We start from the raw sequence: 22063 nt of genomic DNA, 5'->3' as shown, positions 1-22063 counted from the left end.
ATTCAGATTACAAACTGGAGTATTAATATTTGTTGGTTTATTTGTATTCTTGGTGAATTCCTTGTTTCACTCTTTCATTAAAATTGTATTTTGGCACTTTGTAGAGGATATCAGTATGGAGATTCCCTGCTGTTTCTCCCAAACTTCTCCTTTGGACTAAGAGCACAGATGCTATTGAGAACTGTGTACACTTTGGAGGACTTCAAGAGCCCACACTGTTTTAATAAACCCTGAATACTGGACTCATTCTGGCCTTCACAGGGACTGGACCCCAATAAAAGATGGTTAACTTGGCTTTAGAAATATGCAACAATGTGGACATGTATGGGTTCTGGCTTCTTTAGTAATCACCCTTAGAGTTTTCAGAAATCACTATTATGATGACCAAAAGGCAACTCGGAAGTACCAAGCCATACCAGCAGACTTTGCCCTCCAGACAAGGTGTGCTCTGGCTTTACCTGGGACAGTATGCTCCCTCAACAACCCTATATTTTTTTATTTGTCCTACATCATAGCAGAGTACAGTTTTTACAATTTGAGTCATAGATTGACTCAAATTAAAGATTGTTCAAAAAGGAGTGGGAAGATGTAAGACTTATTTAAACCCACTCCTTCTTGGCCGTACCTGAAAATAAATTTTGTAAAAGCACCTCTGAGGGTCAAAATAAGAGGGCTGTGTGCTGTCTGTTAATATGAACCAGGAAGTGTGCTGTTAGCATATTTAACTTCAATGTGATGCTCTGGTGAACTCTTCACAGTGAATAACTGGGATGATAGGAATGTGTTAGGAAAGTGGGAAATGACTTTGGATCATGTTAATTCATGTAAATTCAGGCCATGTAAACTATCAGCATTATTATTTTGGGCACAGTAACAGTCAGAGTTACAGTAGTGAATTGTGTGAAATAAATAATTGTACACATTATACAAGCCTATATGTCTACACAAACACTACATCCATGACAGTGAAGACACAGATAACATTTTGAGCTTGACCATTTTTATTTGCGCAGTTGTTAGAAGAAAGCATCTAAAGAATGTCTAAAGCAGCGACCAGATCAGATCAAGGTGATAATGTGCAGCGTTTGTTACGTCAAACGCCAGGTCTTTATGGGAAGATGTACGGCATACAGTTGGATTATTTTGTGATGAAAATACTCACGGATGTGGCTCCTTATCACTTAGAACTAGACTAGTACTACAAAAGCAGGAAGTAACATAGTTTGATAATCCCTCAGTACTACAAAACATATTACCTATTCAAACCTGTTTGGCAAAGCAGAAAAAAACAGAGGTTGGTTGCCATATCCAAGAGTTTAAACCAAAACACTGTGTTTAAACCAATGAGAACACCCTCTATTATCTAACAGTTCTACCTGTCGGCTTTATGGGTGTAACAGAGGGAATGGAACCACATAATGAGCAGATTAGTTTCAGGTGAGAGAAGAAACACTGGAGACAAGAGAGAGAGAGAGAGAGAGAGAGAGAGAGAGAGAGAGAGAGAGTTACCTCACATGCCCCACAGCCATGAGAAGACACAGCTGTAAATTTGTTTTATTTCTCAGCATAACTTTGGGGACTTTATCCATTTTATTGGTTATCCTTAATTTAGATCTGAGGTAAGTCACTCATTTGATATTTTAAATTAAATAAACTTATTTTCTCTTTCCCATTCTGCTCTTTATAAATTCTACATTTCTTTCAAATCATTACTGTAGCATTTACAATACATTCATGATCTTTGTCTTTCTAGGTTTTGTCCTTATTTTTTATACTAATTTACACTGAACCAACACAAGAATCAGCACAGAAGGAGAATACAGAATGCACAGTTTGAATTTGAGTAAAGGGCAATTTATCTTGTGATATTGATTTTGTGATGTGTGAGTTACTGTGTCCAGAAAACTCCCCTTGTGGATTAATTGAGTTTGTCAAAGTTTAAGAGTGAAAAGCTTTCATATATGGTTATAAAACTAAATTCAGCTTCATCATATACCCATATAGCAGATGGTTAATGGTCAATGACAGATAAGGTTATTATATCTTATCCTTGTTTATGACTCGGCACCATTTCTAGTCTGTTAAACATGACTCTTCTGAGAATATTCAGTTCAGTTCAATTCAATCTTTATTAAGAACACGTAACATCTGGTTCATAGTATTAAAAAGAAAATAGTAAGAATAAAAAAAAAATAAATACAGTGCACATTATAATATTTACAGACTAGACCGCCAGTGTCTCCACAGAGAAGAATCTGACAGAGCTCTTCACAGGACACACTAGAGCTTCAATGATTCGATTGCTCAGATTCACGGTTCTACACATAAATGAATAAATATAACATCTGATCGTGACAACACAAGATCTCACACCACAATTTACAAACATTTCAGTGGCTCTACAGAACCTCTGCACTTTCAGTAATATTCTCAAAGAGTCGTTATAGGCCACTGTCAGACTCTGCAAACTCTATCAACACACAGATTTTTGTTGCCAATGTTTATGCAAGAAATAAAGTCAGGGAAGAGGACCCATGGGAACAGAGCAGGTTAGACAGACCCAGAGGGAGTTCAGGGAAGAGAGCGAGCATGCACGCAACGCTTGTTTTTAAGGTATTTTTAGTCCAAAAATAAAAATAAAATAAAACACTGTTAATCTTGATTTGAGTACAGTCTAGACAGTACAGATTGAGGAAGATAAACAGGAAAACTTAAAACAGTCGTCTGCTGTTAGTTTCATTGTTATTTTGTTATCTCTTAACGTGACATTTGTGATCTTTGTCTTTCAAGGTTTTGTCCTTTTTTATACTGATTTATGCTGAACCAGCACAAGAATGATCACAGAAGGAGAATAGAGAACGCACGCAAGAGCTTTGTTCTCAAAACAAATATTGGCATCTTAATAAAAGTAAATTATTATAAATGAAAGTGCCTATGACAGGTTATATTTAGATTTAGACAACTTGATCCACAACGGAAAATATTTGGACACAGTAGTTCACAATGTATTATAGTAACAAAGATAAATTGTATAATAGATTCTAAATAAGTAGCAGAAATGACAAGAGACTAATGCCAAATAAAACAAAAGATCATTGTATTTAAGATTTTACTTTTGGACAGATTTCTCCTAGTGTGATGTCATCATTGTGGGAGTCTCTAAAATAGAATTTTACTTCCTGAAATTTTCAACATATTTTTCAACTTTTCATTTGGATAATTTCAATCCTGCCACTCTGTTTCATGGATCTATTAAAATACAGTCTATGGTTTGTAGGTGTCTTGCGTTGTTTTGAGAAAAGATCACTACAGCTCATGTTCAATGAGCAGGGAACCACTGGAAGTACCTACATTTTTTATTATTAATTTACATAATGAAATGTACATAGTAGCTCTCGATGGGAGATAACACTGTATTGCATGTACCCTTTTTTTTTTTTTATCACATTTTTCAAAACATAAATATTTGGAGACATCATCACATTGTATGTCCTTGTTCGAGTCCTTTAGGAGCGACACAGAAACAAAATATGACCATAGTTCAGAGTTAAACAACAGAAGAGATGGATTTATGTTTTATAATTTACTTTTATGTATGTGCTATTTACCCATAATTATAATTATATTGCAAAGTCTCAATAGTTTGTTTGGAAATGTGTTTATACCATAATGTATTAGCTCCAAATTTAATTGAACATTTATGACCATCTTAATTTTCAACCAAATAATTAGATTCTTCCATAAAATGTTTTGTCATGCCACAGGAGAAAAAGAGATGATCGATTGTTCCCTTCTCTTGAGAGCAAAAGAAACATGGCTCCACCTCAAAACCAAACCCTTTTTTTTTGTTGGATAGTGACAATTTATGATTTTAGACTGCATTTCTTTTATTTTGGTATTTTGTGGGGTATTGGCCATTTCATTATTGGTTATATTGCTATCATCATGATAAATGTTTACATTTCTGTCAAAATTATGAAAAAATTGACCTTTGGATATTATATTAATAGCTGTGTTATTGCATTTTTTATCATCTAAGGGAATTTGAATCCATTTTAATTTAGGCAACATTATTTGTCCTTTTGTATAATGCAAATAGTTTTGTATCAAGTTTAAGAAGGTAATGGGTATTGCTTTGCAAACCTTTTAATACACCCTAATAGAACTTTGTATATTAAATATAGTTTCAAACTCTTTCAAACTAAGGAACTGACCTTGCATTTCGAGTATATCTGTGTCAAAGATCTTTTTTTTTTTTTTTTTTTTTTTTTTACCATTTTTGAATGAATAATGTTTTCCTAGTTGGTGTAATTGCTCATTTGTTCCATAAGGTGGAGCCATACGAGGAAAAGTTGTGGGTAAATACAGTCTTCCAATAATGGAGGAGCGGTTTATGGTTACGGTTTATTCAGATAGTTTTACAGGTAACTTGGATACTTCAAAATCACATTTTAAAAGAAATTCCAAACAGCCAACTTGCTTAAAAATATTCTTGGGGATATTATACCAAATAGTTTCAGGCTGAGTTTTTATCCAGTTTAGTCTGAAAACACCCACCATGGATTCAAAGTCAATAGTTTTTAACCCTCCTTTGTTGTAGTCTTTGATGAGTTGTGATTTATTTATTTATTTTTTTAATATAGTGGGTTTTATGAATTGGTATATTATTGTAATTTATTACATTTTTTGTTATTTTATGGAGTAATATAAAATGAAGAGCTTGGGTATACCAGTTTTGAGATACCTTTGGATTTTGATAACACATTTTGGCCTAGAATAGTTAGATCCCTTGTTAAGCAAGGTTTAGACTTTTTGAAATGTCTTCAGTTTTTTCCTTGATATTTTTGGCTTCTCTTGTTTTGTCATCTCTGGTTACTTGTTCCCAAGTATTTAATTTCAGTTTTCACAGGTATAGACTCGTGTCAGTACATAAAGGTAGTAATTCACATTCACAGACCTGATGCCTGAGAGAACACAGAGATGTTTGGAGCTTTTTGAGAATTGACTTGTCTTCCAAAAAAAAAATGACTGTATTGTCAGAAAATTGACTTTCTTACACCTTCCTGAACCTCCTTACAAAAAAGAAATATGGCCTTGTGTTCAACTATATCTTTTAAACCTCTAACATTTAAAGCACTCAGATGAATAAACATAAGTAAATGAAAGAACTGTATGCTCTTGTATTCACTAGAATATAATGATGAGCAGGAAGGAGCATCTGCTCCTAGAACATTTATTATTTTTTACTAGTTACTATTTTTTTTTACTTAACTTTTATTAGTTTTAAAATTTGTGTATGAAATCATTCAATACAAATCATTATCTCAAAGAAATATATATATATATATTTTTTTTTTTTTTACCCCCCTGAGGATCATTTCAAGCCCAAAGAACAATCTCTAACTTGTTAACATCTCGTCAACACTTTATTTGTGCTCAACTTTTCTTATGGTTCAACTCTTTTACCATCAATTAGTGCTGGTCCCTACTTTAAGAAGGCTCTCCGTCCTCTGCCCATGCTTCCTCCATTGCTGGACAAAGCCCAGGCTTCACAGTTTTCTTTTGAAAAGTCCTCTTTGAATTTGATGATCTTTACACACTCTGGCCTCCTTTGACCTTCTCCATATTTTGTCCCGTGTTGTCTTCATGCTGAACTGGATGATGATAGGCGTCTTGTTGGTGGCTGCATTGTTCTTCCATCCCAGTCAGTGGACAGTGTCCATGGTTTCCCCTAGGTCTACTGACACAGGAAGCACTCAAGAATGCAATCGCTGTTTCTTGTGCACTTTTGTTTTCTTTCTTAAGCAGCCTGATCAGCCTGAGATCCCAGCATCTGTACACTCTCCATGCATTTCTCCCTCAGATATTCTTTTTTTTTTTTTTCGGGGACTGTACCTGCACTTTAAGTTGGTCCACTACATTTTTATTTTCTTTTGTTGCTTTTTCCTTAGCTTACATTAGCACGAAGTTCTCAAACTTTCGTTCGAGAGTGTACAGTCTGTCATCCATCCATTAATCAAGCTTTAATCGCATCAAGGACATTTTCAGTGCTCACGTTTCAGCTTTCTTTTTCAGTTGGGATTGGGGCTTTGCAACGGAGTGTGGTCATTTTTACTTTTGGGTATATTCGTCTCCATGTCCTCAAAATCTTCCAGGTCATCATCCATCATGTAATCACAATCAGGTAGTCATGGTCGTGGATGCTAGCTGTTAGCCATTTTTTCCAAGACAAGTTTTAAAACTTTTCTTCCACCAAGTTTTATCCTCAGTTCAGTATTCGGGTTGTCCCAGTCTTAACATTTCTCCTGGGATAACTGTCTTTTCAGAGGGAAGTGTTGTGGATGTCAAAATCACCATTGAGCTTGGCCCATTGACTTGAATGGGTGGCCATGTTTAGACACCGGGACTTACTCTATTCCAAACTAAAAGGTAAAAGGAGCTGTTAACTTAAACTACTGCTTCATGACATCACAAGGTGGAACGAAGCATTTTGAGCTTTGGAGATGAAGACAGACTAATAATACAGGATTACTCAAACATGTGTCAATAAAACAAAACATTGCTCCAAGCTCACATGTCATTTTTGCAAAATAACCTTTAAACAAATCTCAGCAAAGATCATTTCTCTTTGTGATTAGGTGTTTGTCATTTATCATTTAAATAAATTTGAGCCTGTCTTTTTAATGTCTCCTTAACTTAGCCTAAAGATTTGGATCCTATAAAAGAAATGAAAATCCCTGTTTGGTTTTGTTGAGGATTTAATGAGTTTTTGTGCATTGTTTGAAATCAGAAGCCATTAATGGAATGACCTTTTTCTTTTAGTGAAGTGGATTTAAGCTCCACTGATACAAAGACAATAAGGACCAAAGACAACGCCATTGATCACAGGTAAGAGAAATCTAAATGTGTTTTTTTTTCGACAACACACACATTTTAAAAGCAAAATCTCAATATGGAACAATAACAAGGAATTATTAAGACCCACACATCCACTAAATTCTGAAATATGCCTTAAAATAATTTGAAAATGAGAAAAAAAAGTATACAGCTCACAAAAACAAAACAAAAAAGAAAAGCATCAGATCTCAAGGTGAAATGCTGGATATCTAAATATGTACGTGGTAATATCTTAGGAACAAAAGGATGCCACCTCCTTTAATGGATATAAAATATTCAGCCTACTGAGGACTTAATTTTACAGACACTCTGAAAATCAAAGTGAAATAATGATGTGGCAGTCTTGTCCATTGTGCTAAAATTAAATTTCTGTGAATCAAAATGCTTCTCAATATCTTGTGAGCTCAACTTGTTCCTGCTTGCACGAAGGAGCAGATATGGGTTGAGAACGTTCTAGGGCCCTATCCAGCCCCACTAGAGTAAATGCCTCCTGAAATCTCCATGTTCTGGAGATTGTGCAGGGAAACAAATCCACATGTGACCCTGACTTCTGTAGGGTTAATGAGTGGCTTCATACTCCCTTTAGTGATAATCACACTTTTTGTTTTTCACATTAACATCTGTTTTCAGAGTGTTCCTTTAATTTTTTTTGAGCAGTGTATACATAAAAGATGTTAGTTCACCAATAAATCAGACCAATATTTGCACTTTTTAATGTATTGGCTATCAGCCAAATCTCCAGCATGAGCAATGTATGATTCGGGATGCCCAAAAGAGACATAAAGCTTTATTTTAAAAGTTTAATGCAGTAATAGTACAAAATATGATTACACCACTCCTGTTTACGCCTCATTTACACCTCATTTATGGCTCATTTATGGCTCATTTATGGTTCATTTATGGTTCATTTATGGTTCATTTAGACTAATTTCTGCCTTATGGCCATTTCTCACATTCCAGTCACATTGAGTAAGTGTGGCAAGGATGCCTTATTATGCGATTTCTGTATTTTTATCACAAATATGAAACAGTTGAAAATAAATAAATAAATAAATAAATAAAAATCTGCTGATGAGTTGGGCTCTAACAACGTGGATCTCTCCAAAGTGGTGTTGTGGAAAAATTAGATATCTCTCTTGAATAATATATAATTAATCCATTTGCAAAGCCCGGGTGAGTTTTTGGGAATACAGATTGGATCTTCTGTATCCTCTCAGTGACCTTTCCCAAGTCTCCTACACAGAGCATCTGAGTTCTAAGTATTTATACAGAAATACAAATGACATGAAAAGAAGTGAATGGCTGAACTTCTTTTCAAAAAGAAATATAAAGAAACAAAATTTTGTGATTCGGTTAACTGCATCCTATGATTTTTTTCTTGCAGACAACTGTTGACAACAGGCTCAAATGTTGAGCACATATTTTCGGACACTTTATAACATACAGTTTGATCAGGTCCCAAGGACACACAAACATACAGTTGACTTCTGTGTCACATTCTGTAAACACAATTTTCTGCATGTAACTCAGAAAAACTTCCTCTTATTTCAAAATCTGTGATGTTTTTATTTATTTTTTTACATGTTGTCACGGTGCAGAACAGACATAAATTTACATTTTTCTTTATACAATTTACGTTTACACTTCATAATATCTCAATTCTTAAACTTGAAAGAGATGTACTCCTTACTCTTATACTCACCTACACAGGGAAATTCACCCTTTTGCCTTTTCTAGTCAGTAACCCTAGATAAGAGTTTCACCGAGTGACTGTTCCCTAAAGAGCAGCGACTTTCACCTGTTTGAATGTTCACTAGCTTGTTACTGCCAGAGGGAATTTCACTCAGTGAATGTTTGGTAGTTAAGTGTAATAACTCTGTGCTTACTTCTATTCTGGAAAATACATTCAAGTAGTTTAAATGCTAGATATTAAACAGAATGTAACAAAACTAAGCCCATGTTCACCTTTACACTGTGTTAACATAATTTGCTTCTAGTTATCATGTTAAAACAAGATCAAGGACAAGTAAAATCAGAAAGATTTAATTCCCGAGGTTAATACATTTTAAGGCCAGAATGACAAGTTTAACAGCAGCAGTAAGGGCACTGATAAGGGCAATGACTTTTCAGTCGAAGTCAATTGAAACCAGACCTCAATGAAAGCACTTTGCTTTCCTCTTTGGACCTTGGTGGCTAGTTTGTTTCAAACGTAGACATCCCAAATTTAAATGGGGTCGTTCTGATAACACATTATGGTATGATATATTGCACAGAAAATATGATCATATTGAAATGACTTTATAATACTGAAACAAAAACCCTAAAACTATAATAACAGACAACCATATCTAAGTGAACCAAAAAAAAAAAACCTAACATAACATAATAAGTTTAAACCTGTCATGTATTCAACCAATACAGCTCCAATGTTGCTCATATATTCTTATTTCTATAAAACAGAAGATAAACAGAAGATACAGCCAATGTTTTTATGAATGGGTCTGAAAAAATATATTTTTCTATCATATATTACATAGTAGTGACTGTAATTAGAGTAATTTTTCAGATTTATATACAAGAGCTTATTTTACAATGATCGTGGCTATTTGTACGACTGTATTTCTATAAAACATGAATCATAATTGCTAACTCACACATAATAAAGCTTTATTTGTTCTAGATTATATTACTTGAGGACCTGTAAGAACTGGTTAATTCTAATCGTATGCAGTGGTCTTAACTTTTTCATTTTCTTTCTTCAGTGACGTTCAAAAAACTTCTGCATCAACCACAACCAACCCTATCAGGTAAGAACAAAGTCCTTCACTTAGTCTAATTTATTTCTTATGTGGATATAATCAGTGCAGAGGGATTGCAGAAAACAAAAAGTGAACAATATTATCATATACACACATACATTTACTGTTTTGTAATAATTAATTTATTATTTACAGAAAAACATATCTTCAAAATGTACCTCAACTTGACAAAAACGCCCCAGATCCGTGTAATGGCTGCCGGTGAGGGAAAAGACTGGATTACATGGGTTGCATGTTTCTTTTTTTCTTTTTTATAAAAAAAAAAAGATTATTAATTATTATTTTATCCACTTTTAGCGAAGACATCAAAAAAGTTCTGGGAAACTATTCTCTGAACTGGAGAAAAAATGTCACAAAACACCAAGAGCTCAGGTAACTACTTAATATCCCAGGTTCCTAAAGTAACAGCCCAAAATAGGTCCACATAAAAACAACATCTTAGCCTTGAATTAATCATAATAAGATGATGATCCAGTGGTAACTGGGTTTGTTTGTTCTTACTGTCTTCATTAAAGCAGCTGTATGTAATTGTGCAGTTTTATAAACGGCACTACAGTCATTGAAGCTGAAGTGCCAGTGCCTAAACCTACAGATAGAGAACACACGTTTTTCTCCTTCTCAGTATATGGACTGCATATACTGCAGCAGCATGACCAGCATGGTGCAGGTGCTGGGGTTTAGGTAGTGAGGACTCACATCAGAGAGTCCTTTTAGGTTTAAACCAACTGGCTTTCAACACTGAAACTGGCAACCCAAATGAGTCAAGACTCATGTGAGACTCGTACACTGGACTCAAACTACTGCACTAATGGACACAGAAAATATTATCTGACAAGTAAAAATATATGAAAACAGTTTTATTTTGTTAAATCATTTTAAAGTATCAGACAATTTAAAATTGTGCTGAACTTTTGGCTTCTCCCTAGTGTGATGTCGTCATTATCATGTGTTTTAGAACTCTCTAATTTGTGTAATTTTCAATATATTTTTCATCTTTTATTCAGAAATTGCTTATGTTATGATATAGTTGGGTGTAAAACTATAATTTATATTTACGAAAGGTATTATCCCACCAACTTAAGTAAATTTAGATCAAATCCTGTTTTACACTGCCTGAGTAAATAATGATTCAGACATTAGTAAGCAAAGTTCCATTGTACCTGCCTATGCCTTTTCCTTATCTCTCCACAGAGCATCACTCATCACAAACTGCAATGGTTTTCAAAAGGCCTTTGTGACCCAGGCCAACAGTCCTTTAGCAACATCTATCAAGTACGACGGAGAAAACAGAGTCCGCACTATAGATGAAAATCTTTTCAACAATATTCCAAAGGTGAATGGTTACCAACAAGGCTGAAATGTATAGGGAACCTCAAGTTTTCCATACAATACACAGCAATAGTATTACAGTTTGGCAATAACTGATATACAATTAAACAGTTCAAATGTATTTAGTTCATCCTTTAGCACATCCTTTATCAGGACATTAATAACAGTACCTACCCCCACTGCAGTACATAAAGTGTCCCACAAAAGCAGCAACCCATTAATGCTGCTAAAAGTTGGTTTGGGATCTGGGGGGGCGTCCTTGGTCCTGCACCAGTCTCTGTCTCTAAAACCTTCAAGTCAGTTTTGTTTCTTAATAATTAAATAAGTTCTAAACACGTTGCCTTGTTTATTGTACAGAATTACTGTATGTCTTCACTTTTTTTTCTACTTTTAGGAAGTTAAATTCTCTAACAAAGTACTAGACACATGTTCTGTTGTTGGAAATGGAGGGATTTTGACCAACAGCAGCTGTGGAGAGGCCATAGACTCTGCCCAGTTCGTGTTCAGGTAAGAAATAATGAAAATGAATTATTATTAAATTTTGAAGACCATTTTGAAGTCCATTTTATAATCTTTACACACCAGCCTGTAAAGCTCATTAAATTATTGTTCTGTACCTTTAATAAAACATGAACAATAAAAAATAAATAGTTTAAAACTTGACTAGAGATTATTGTCCTGCACCAGACTGTTATTTCAGCAGAATGCATCTTGCCCCGGTACAGATATGTTGTATAAACAGGTCAGTGTGCTGTCTGCATCTAATTAGAATGGTTCTCATTTACAAAACTACTGTACGGCAAAATCTGTGTATATATTTTATATTCTGTCTTAGGCCAACAGGATCTATACTGCAGTTAATTCAATCCAGTGTACACTCATTCCCACTCATACTCAAAGTAAAAAATTGTATTGTAAAATGTACTTAAGTACATGTTTTGGTATGTATACTTAAGTACTTTCACTTTGTACTTCATTACCTTCCACCACTGGAAGTTATTATGAAGTGTTAACATAAATCTGTATGCTGCAATGAACTCTTGTTGTATATTTAGATGTAATCTCCCTCCTCTGGACAAAGAATATGGGAAACACGTTGGAAGAAAGACCAACATTGTGACCGCAAACCCCACCATCATTCAGAAGAAGTGAGTTTTAACAGTGATTATTATATTACGTTGTCAAGGTTATTCAGAAAATCAATAATTCAGGTCTCAAAATATATAAAAAGCAAAAAAGTGTTACAGCCTTGCTCTAAGAAAGCAGGTGAAGAGTTTGGTCAGTAATCACTGTCATGCTCCTCCTATAGTGAATAACATGCGCTGTGAACAGAAATGCCTCTCCACACATTATGTTAAGTTTATGATATAAGACAACTTTACATAGTTTTGTGATCTGGTCCACAAACTCTGAACTTTGCACATTGGGTCTCTGTCTCTGTCTCTATTCTCATTAAGAACTATGTTTTATCTGTCAGTCACCTGAGTCACCTGTCAGTCATGCCCATGACAGGATACATCTTTGTATTGTATAAAGGGAGGTTCCTAGGTTTGGCTAAGAAATTGAGTGTTGAGTGTTGGCAGCCCGAGCTGTGTTGGTACCAGGGAACGAGAAACACCCAACAGCTGCTGCTTGTCCTTTTTTGTCCTCTGCCTGGTCTAACTCTGAATGTCATTTAGTTTCCTTTGTCCCATGGACCTGCTCTAGGCTCATGTTGAAACAATAATTCATGTTAATTAAACCCAAATCCTGTTGAAGTTAAAATTATACATTCCATTATGTAAATGAACTGTCTCTGTCAAGCAAACGAACAAACTTTATGGAAGATTCATTATGTTTGCACAAACTCAGCTGTCTCCTCCATCAGTATGCTCTGCACCCGGACCTGCCTGTGAGGCCTTTTCCTGTTTAAATATGTTTAGTTTAGTTTCTGGGTGTGTTTATGGCCTATTAATGTAGTGAGTACACTACTGTGTGTACTTCACACTGTTAACAGGCTTGCTGTGAGTCACAGTTCATCTTTGGTTGTTCGGTGGTTCTGAGTTTGATCTTTGTCCCGGTCTCACTCTCAGACCCACGACCCACTTTTTGAGCGACAGCTCAAAATTTTCTCCACGATGAGACATCTTGTTGCAGTAGACACCCAGTATAGCACATGAAATCCTAGCAGTCAAATTATTCACCGCATGATTATTATAAGCATTTTTCACATCTCTGAGGCCAGAGTTTAGTTTGCTGTTACTGTAATGCCAACAACTACTAGCATGCTAACAGCACGCCAGCCTTACTTCTTGGTTTGCGAATGACAAAATACTGCTCAGGTATATATACATATACGAAGCATCACTATAAATGATGAATTACTACTGTTTTATTATTATTATGTTTTATTGTTGCTGCAGAAGAATACTGATCCCAAAGGAAGTTCAAAGTATCTATATTTTATATAGTGAGCTGCAAATTTTACTTAACTACATGGAAAAAATCATGCACAGCCCCTGAAACATGCTCATGATTGTCTTTCAGATACAACAGTCTACAGCTTCGCCGTCGTCAGTTTGTGGATGATGTCAGTGTGTATGGCGACTCTCTGCTGTTTCTTCCTGCCTTTTCCTTTGCGTTCTGCACTGGTTTGAGCATGGCAGTCCACTACACTTTGGAGGACTTCAGGAGCTCAGTTAAACCTGTATTTTATAACCCGGAGTACCTCAAAAGCCTGGATACATTCTGGCGTTCACAGAAGCTCAACCCTGGTTACAGAATAAGCACTGGGTTCATGTTGGTTAGTTTAGCTCTGGAAATCTGTAACAATGTGGACGTGTATGGGTTCTGGCCTTTTAAATATCACCCATACAATTTCCAGATTACAACAAATCACTATTATGATGACCAAAAGGCAACTACTTTTCATGCCATGCCAGCCGAATTTGCCTATCTGATAAAACTACACAATGAAGGGGTGCTTAAGCTTCATCTGGGAGAGTGCCCACCACAAAAAAAGGAATGAAGGTTTTATATTGGTGTCCTCTATACTGTTAAAGCCAGAGTATGTAACTTTTTATCCAAAAAATAGATTTGTGTGTATTTCATTGAAAACATGAGTGAGTTTACATCTCCAGAAAATGGATTCTTATTTGTTGGCTTATAGTGCAAAATTCTGGGCTGAGTAGAAATCATCTTGTTGGGCCATATTACATGTTCTGTATATGAAAACTGCATAACAAATTTAGTGAAGGCCCCCCTCCCCCCTTGCGACGCCCAAGCTTATTTGGCCATATCTATCTCCATGAAAAATGTTCCAAAAATATAGTTTTAACTTTTCTATGGAATCTTTCAGAAAGTTACACCCTGTGCCTTTAAATGAAGGACAAGTGACAGAACAGAAAAGCCATGTATTCAACCAGTCAAAAGTTTGGACCCTCTTAGTCAGTGTTTTTTTAATACGTTTACAATTTTACTGTTTACTACTTTCTACATTTGATATACACTACTCACAATAATTTTGTGATATTGTTATTTACAAGCAACATCTGACTGCCTGCCACCCCCCCCCAAAGGCGCACTCTGGCTAAGTGGCGCTGCTCGTCCATTAAGTGACGTTGTGTGTTCATGGCTGTTTGAATTGTGAACTTGGAATGGCTTGACAATACCAGCTTTTTATACCCACAGAATGTTGAAATTTATGCCACATTTAAAAGGGTTTTTGGCCCCAATATGTATGGCACACTGTATATAGAGACCATTACATGAAAAAACAAAATGAGGTGTATCTAGCACCCCAAACACAATTGCCTCCCTATCCCAAAGATTTCTGAAGTGAAAGAAACACCATATATATATGACATTCACTGACTCTGTCACAATATCCCTAACTTCTTGTGAGTAGTGTACATGCAGAAGCCATCAGCTATATGAAGCAAGATGTATGGAATTATGTAGCAATAAATAAAAAGTTAAACCACATTACTGGGTACACACAGACACACAGACACAATACAATACAGCAAAAGCATAGTCTGTATACAACTAAAAGGACAAAGATTGTCAAAACTAAAATGACAAGGAAATACACCGTGCATAATTATTAATCGTCCTTTATGAAGTCCAAATGTAGATGGACCAAAAATGGTCGTCATACTTTATAGAAAATATTTGAATTGTCTTTTGAGAGGGCACTGAGTCTCTTCATTGGACAAACTCTCTGGCAGACAGAAACATACACATCCAACAAAAACTGCGACTGCATGCTGGGTCCAAAGACAAAGACTGTGCAAAAAAAGACTGTTGCACTGCAGTTCTATGAAGATTTATATATATAAAAAAAAAAATGTGTTTCTCACCTTCCACGGTGGTTGGTCTCTCACCCTCATTCAGCTCAGGTCCTCTACCAGAGGCCTGGGAGCCTGAGAATTCTGCGCAGTATCTTTGCTGTTCCCAGTACTGCACTTTTCTGGACTGAGGTGTCCGTTGTTTTTCCCGGTATCTGTTGTTCTTCCAGTTTGGGGGTTACGGCCCCAAGTGCTCCAATCACCACAGGCACCACTGATGGCTTCACTTTCCAGACTCTCTCCAGCTCCTCCTTGAGCCCCTGGTATTTCTCTAGTTTCTCGTGTTCCTTCTTCCTGATATTACCATCGCTTGGTATTGGAATGTCCACGACGGCTCGCATAGGCCCAGATCTAGTCAGTCCCAAAAAGAAAGAAATTGTTGAATGGAATCTTTAGTACAGGTGTTTACTCTGTTTTAAAGTGGTGTATTGTATACAATACAAAACAGAGTGGATTGAGAGTGCCTGAAGTCAGCCTTCAGTGGACCAGAGTTAACAAAACTGATTCAAGGATGCAGTGTATACTTCAATAATAACCAAGTTTAATGTGGTATCATTGAAATAAAAATTTGGGAGCTTTGAAGAACTGCAGTGCAGATCACATTTTTCTTTTGCAAAATTAAAACTCTCTCTGTACATTTTATGCAACATACACACCCACATACACTGACAAAAAACACATAAGCTTTATCATAATATGATTGTTATTTATCTTAACTAAATATTGTGAACAGAGTATTCCATAATTATATGGAGCCAGGATTTCACAATGACTGCTATTTCTGTCATGCTGAAACACACGCTTAAAGCAGTTACATGTAATATTTCACAATGCAAGACAAAAGCATTTTTTTTTTCTTTTGAAACTAAAAGGCTTTGCAACTGAGAGCATTGTTCACACACTGGTACGACTGGTTAAAAAAAAAAAAAAAAAAACAACATTGCTGCAGCATAAGACTAACAGACTACATTAAGTTTATGTAATGGTTGGTGATCACCTCCATGGAAAATAGGTTTCAGAGCTCAAAAAGCATTATTATTATTAGGAACATTATCCATGGAGATAATGAATGAAAAAATAAAAATAGAAAATACACCCAGACCTTCAAAGAACATAAGCCTGTGGTAAGAAAAAAAACTAAAAAACTTCCCTTTTACCCTCTTATTTTTACTATCAATATATTAAAAAAAATATATATATATAAAAAATTGAATTTAAATAAATGTACATATCACTAATTATTTGGGCAGAAGAAAATGGAGAGATGTCAAAATATCAAATAATTCAGAATTTTTTTGTGTGTGTTGTGAAAAATAAAAGATGGCATTTACATGAGATCACACATACAGACGTGGACAAAATTGTTGGTACCCCTCTGGTAAGGAAAGAAAAATCAACAGTAATCACTGAAATAACTTGACACTGAGAAAAGCAATAATAAATAAAAAATTACTGAAAAATAACCAATGAAAATCAGACACTGTATTTGAACTGTTGATCAAAAGAATTATTTAAAAAAAATAAAATGATGGTACCCCTCGAAAAGATTGTAAGTAATTGGACAATAGGGACATGTTAAATTTAGGTGTGTCCTCTAATTTCACAGGTCAGGTGTCTTCAAACTTGTCATCAGTCAGTCTGTCTGTTTAAAGGGAGACATGTGTCATTGTGCTGTTTGGAGACATGATGGAGACAACACTGAACATGGACCAGAGAAAGAGAAGAAGAAAACTGTGTCAGGAGACTAGAAAGAAAATGATAGACAAGCAGGTTAAAGATAAAGGCCATAAGACCGTCTCCAAGCAGTGTGATGTTCCAGTGATTACAGTTGCACATGTTCTTCAGAAGTTTAAGGTCCACAGGACTGTAGCTAACCTCCCTGGATGTGGTTGCAAGAGGAAAATTTATGACAAATTGAAGAGATGGATCATACGAATGGAACCAAAGAGCCCAGAATAACCTCCAAAGAAATAAAATGTGAACTCGAAGGGCAAGGTACATCAGTGTCAGATCGCACCAATCATCACTGTTTGAGCCAAAGTGGACTTCATGTGAGAACACCACTGTTGAGAGCAAATCATAAAAAAGTGATACTGGAATTTGCCACAGTGCATATTGACAAGCCACAAAGCTTCTGGGAGAATGTTCTTTGGAAAGATGAGGCAAAACTGGAGCTCTTTGACAAGACACATCAGCTCTATTTTCACAGACACAAAAATGAAGTACACCATGAAAAGAACACTGTCCCTACTGTGAAGCATGGAGGAGGCTTGGTTTTGTTCTGGGGCTCTTTTGCTGCATCTGGCACAGGGTGTCTTGAATCTGTGCAAGATACAACAGAATCTCAAAACTATTACTATTTTGGAATGAAATGTGTTACCTAGTGTCAGAAAGCTTGGTCTCAGTCATAGGTCATGGGTTTTCCAACAGGTTAATGACCCAAAACACCCAAGAATGGCTAAGAACAAAACATCGGACTGTTCTGCAGTGGTCTGTGAGCCCAGATTTCAATTCTATTGAACATCTGTGAAAGGAGCTGAAAGATGCTGTCTGGAGAAGGAACCCTTTAAAACTAGGGCAACTAGAGCAGTTTGCTCATGAGAAATGGGTCAAAATACATGTTGATCAGTACAAAAGTCTCACTGACAGTTACAGAAATCATTTGCTTGCAGAACCTCAAAAGGTTGTGTCACAAATATTAAGTTAAGGGTACCATCATTTTTGTCCAGGCCAGTTTCATTATTTAGTTTTTTCAAATAATTCTGTTAAACCACAGGTGAAAAACAATGTTTGATTTTTGTTGGACAATTTTCAGTAATTTTTTATTTATTATTGCTTTTCTCAGTGTCAAGTTATTTCAGTGATTACTGTTGATTTTTCTTTCATTGCCAAAGGGGTACTAACAATTTTGTCCACATTCTTTATATGGCCTACACACAGTATATAACAGGTCTCCATTCACACCGTCTGTACTCAGCTGAGAGGGCGTCTCTGACACATCTGTGAAATCTTTTGTTGTTCAAAATTGGGAGCTCATGAACAGCTTTGTGCTGTCATTTTTTTATTGAAAGTAACAGAGTTTAGGCCAACAACCTTTACCATGTGAGAACAGTCCTGTACTGAAAAACCAAGATGAATTCACCGATCATGTTTAAAATGTTAATAAAAGTATTAATGTGCACATTCACCTTGTCAAAATTAGACTGCAGTGCAGGGTCCCATCTCCAGAGCTTTAACTATGATCTTGGGTGGCTTTTACACTGCCACTCGCTTAGTTGATGCAAAAGAGCATTTGCTCTGAGAGCAGAGCTTGGGTCGCTGTGAACATGACAGTCACGTTCTGATTCACATTAAAAGCTCAGAGAGAGCTTCAAACAGGAGGTCTCGACTCACACTCTGGAGCGCAGCAAGTGTGACCATGACCGACCTCGGGCCGACCTGCACAGTCAGTGCAGTAAAAGTGCTCAGAATTGGGTAAAAAATCTGTCAATTTGATCTGACCATTTGGATCATCTTCAGTTGTGTCTCCTGCTTCCTCTCTCTGCACAGGTGAGTCTAGTGAGTGAATCAATATATGCACAACACAGAAGGACATCAGAAAAAACACCAGGAGAGTCAAACACCAACTCCTGACCAAACAGTTGCCCATGACTGCAGAACCCGTAAAACCAACCTGTGCACTGCCTGGATTGATTACAAGAAAGCCTATGACTCAATGCCACACACATGGATCACTGAGTGTTTGGAGTTGTAAATATCAACAGGACTCTAAGGGTCTTCATTGCATACTCGTTGCGCTTGTGGAAAAGCAACCTTGAAGCCAATGGGAAGCCACTTGCACAATTGTCCATCAAATGTGGCATATACCAAGGAGACGCACTCTCCCCACTACTGTTCTGCATAGGTCTGAACCCCCTCAGCCAAATCATCGACCGCACTGGCTACAGACACCGACTCAGAAATGGGGCCACCATCAGCCACCTCCTCTACATGGACGACATCAAGCTGTACGCTAAGCGCGAGCAAGACATTAACTCACTGATCCACACAACCAGGATCTACAGCACAGACACTGGAATGTCATTCAGGTTTGAGAACTGCAGCAGGATGGTGACAAAGAGAGGGAAGGTAGTCCACACAGAGGGGGTCTCACTCCCAGAGGGAACAATAACAGATGTTGAGGACAGTTACAAGTACCTTGATAATCCCACAAGTAAATGGCAACCTTGAAGAGGCAACAAGGAAAGTGGCTATGGCAAAATACCTGCGAAGAGTGAGACAAGTCCTAAGAAGCAGCTCAATGGCAAGAACAAGGCACAGAGGAGATACAGACCACAGATGTTAAGACACGAAAGCTCCTGACCATGCATGGAGGGTTCCATCTGAAAACCAGCACCCTGAGACTGTACACAAGCCGGAAGGAAGGGGGCCGAGGACTAGTGAGTGTGGGAACCACTGTCCAGAATGAAACAGCCAAGCTCCACGAGTACATCAAGGACAAGGCCCCGGCAGATGAGGTGCTCAGAGAATGTGTCAGGCAGTGGGGTTCAGAGGAAGAGGTGCTGGAAGGACCATCACGGCAGGACAAGCCCCTACATGGGGCGTACCACTGGAACATAACTGAAGTGGCTGATATCAAGAAATCTTACCAATGGCTTGAGAGGGCTGGTCTGAAGGACAGCACAGAGGCACTGATCCTGGCTGCACAGGAGCAGGCCCTGGGCACATGAGCAATAGAGGCCCAGACAAGACCCACAGTGTAGACTGTGCAAAGAGGCTCCTCAGACAGTCCAGCATATAATTGCAGGGTGTAAGATACTGGCAAGGAAAGCATACATGGAGTGACATAACCAAGTGGCGGGCATATTGTACAGAAACATCTGTGCAGAGTACGGGCTGGAACCCCAAGCTCAAGGTGGGAAACACCTCCAAAGTTTGTGGAGAATGTCTGAGCCAAGATCCTGTGGGACTAAGAGATACAGACTGACAGGATGGTGACGGCAAACCAACCAGACATAGTGGTGGTGAATAAGCAACAGAGAAAAGCCAAGGTGGTGGACATCGCAATACCAAGCAATGGTAATATCAGGAAGAAGGAACATGAGAAACTAGACTAGAAAAATACCAGAGGCTCAAGGAGGAGCTGGAGAAGGCCTGCAAGGTGAAGGCATCAGTGGTGCCCGTGGTGTGTGTATGTCAAATAGTTTTTTTCACTGACAATGGATTGGTAAAGAGTCTTTCATAATGTCTTGTGCTGAGCTGTCAATGAGCCTCCTGTACATATTTGTCTTTAGACAAAACTAACACAGCTCCACCCTTGGATGCTGGATGAATAATTATATTTGTATTCTCAGAAAGTTCATTTAGGGTTTAGGATTAGGAGCTGTGGTAATTTAGATTATTGTCCCAATGGGTTCTTGTTTTTTGCCTTTGTCCTTAATACATCAATTTTTTTCACTGTATTACCTGGTATGGTCACTATATTGATGATATTCTGTAGATTTTTAATGGTACTTTACAAGAACTATTGGAATTGTAGAAATATTAAAATTCAATAAACCCTAATATGAAATTATTAATGGAATACTCACAAAATAGTATCTTAGATCTCACCATATTTAAGGGGGAAGGGGATTGTTTGTATACTACACTGTACAGAAAAGAAACATCACATAATACTATCCTCAGAGCAGATTCTTTTCATCTTCAACACCTAAAGCGAAACATCCCTTATTTGCAGTTTCAACGTTGTCGTAGTTGTAATCAGGAAGAAGACTTCGTAGAGCAGGCAGAGGTTCCTAGATAGAGCCTATCAGCCTACAGTGGTCTGGAATACCTATGACAGGGCTCTATCTCTTGACTGGGACACTTTCCTCACTAAAAACAGTATGGTGAGATCCAAAGAGCTATCTCGCCCTATGTTTGTCACCACTTACAGTACTGGTGCTGAACAAATCAAACATACTGTTAGGGACAATTGATCTATACTCATAAGTGACCCTGTAAGCCAAGTTTTTCCTGAACCTTCTTTATTTTCTTTTAGACATGCTTCAAATCTTGGAGACAGATTAATGAACTCTTATCTTCCTCCAGAAAATAAAAGCACATGGCTAAACCCTACGGGCACATTTAAGTGTTTGAACTGTCGTCATTGTCCAAATGTCCTTCAAACAAAAACATTCATCGATGTACATGGACACAATAATACATCATTCACACACATTTGTTTCATCAATTGTAATACTAATGTTATTTATTGTCTGTCTTGCCCTTGTCCAGAAGGTTTTTTTTTTCCCTAAAAGGCGTATGAGAGATGGCCTAGCTGAGCACAAATGTGATTAGGGTTAAGAACCAGGACTACCCAATGGCTTGTCATTTTTGTGAAAATCATAATACAAATGACAGTGTACTTCGCATTGAAGGTAATGAACATGTGAAACCACTGGCAAGAGGTGGAGATAGACTTCAAAAATGAAATCAAAGAGAAGCTTTCTGGATTCATAAATTAAGAGCATGGGAACATCCTGGTCTGAATGAGGACTATATCTATATATATATATTATATATAATGTTTCTTTCATTTAGTCCTTCAGGGGTCTGGTTTGAATTGACTTTTCTATACCAATAGTTCCAGTGAAATATATATTTTTTTCTAGTAAAAGGGTCAGGCACCTGCTTGTGTCCATGGAG

The 22063-nt window shown here is 36.9% G+C and overlaps 1 protein-coding gene across 1 annotated transcript; it reads left to right on the top strand.

Annotated features, from left to right (window-relative positions):
• The first annotated feature begins 380 nt into the window (after positions 1-380).
• Positions 381-15115, top strand: LOC110173002 (alpha-2,8-sialyltransferase 8F-like). Its single transcript, XM_055152715.1, has 10 exons — positions 381-441; positions 1371-1437; positions 6823-6888; positions 9660-9704; positions 9852-9917; positions 10014-10088; positions 10908-11049; positions 11440-11552; positions 12101-12193; positions 13572-15115. Exons 1-10 carry the CDS (start codon positions 381-383, stop codon positions 14050-14052), a joined length of 1209 nt encoding a protein of 402 aa, XP_055008690.1. The 3' UTR covers positions 14053-15115.
• Positions 15116-22063: the final 6948 nt, after the last annotated feature.

The sequence above is a fragment of the Boleophthalmus pectinirostris genome, unplaced genomic scaffold (genome assembly GCF_026225935.1).
Source record: "Boleophthalmus pectinirostris isolate CB_2022bp ecotype Guang Dong unplaced genomic scaffold, ASM2622593v1 HiC_scaffold_17, whole genome shotgun sequence".
Classification (NCBI taxonomy): Eukaryota; Metazoa; Chordata; class Actinopteri; order Gobiiformes; family Gobiidae; genus Boleophthalmus; species Boleophthalmus pectinirostris.
This window is presented reverse-complemented; position numbering and strand designations above follow the sequence as displayed.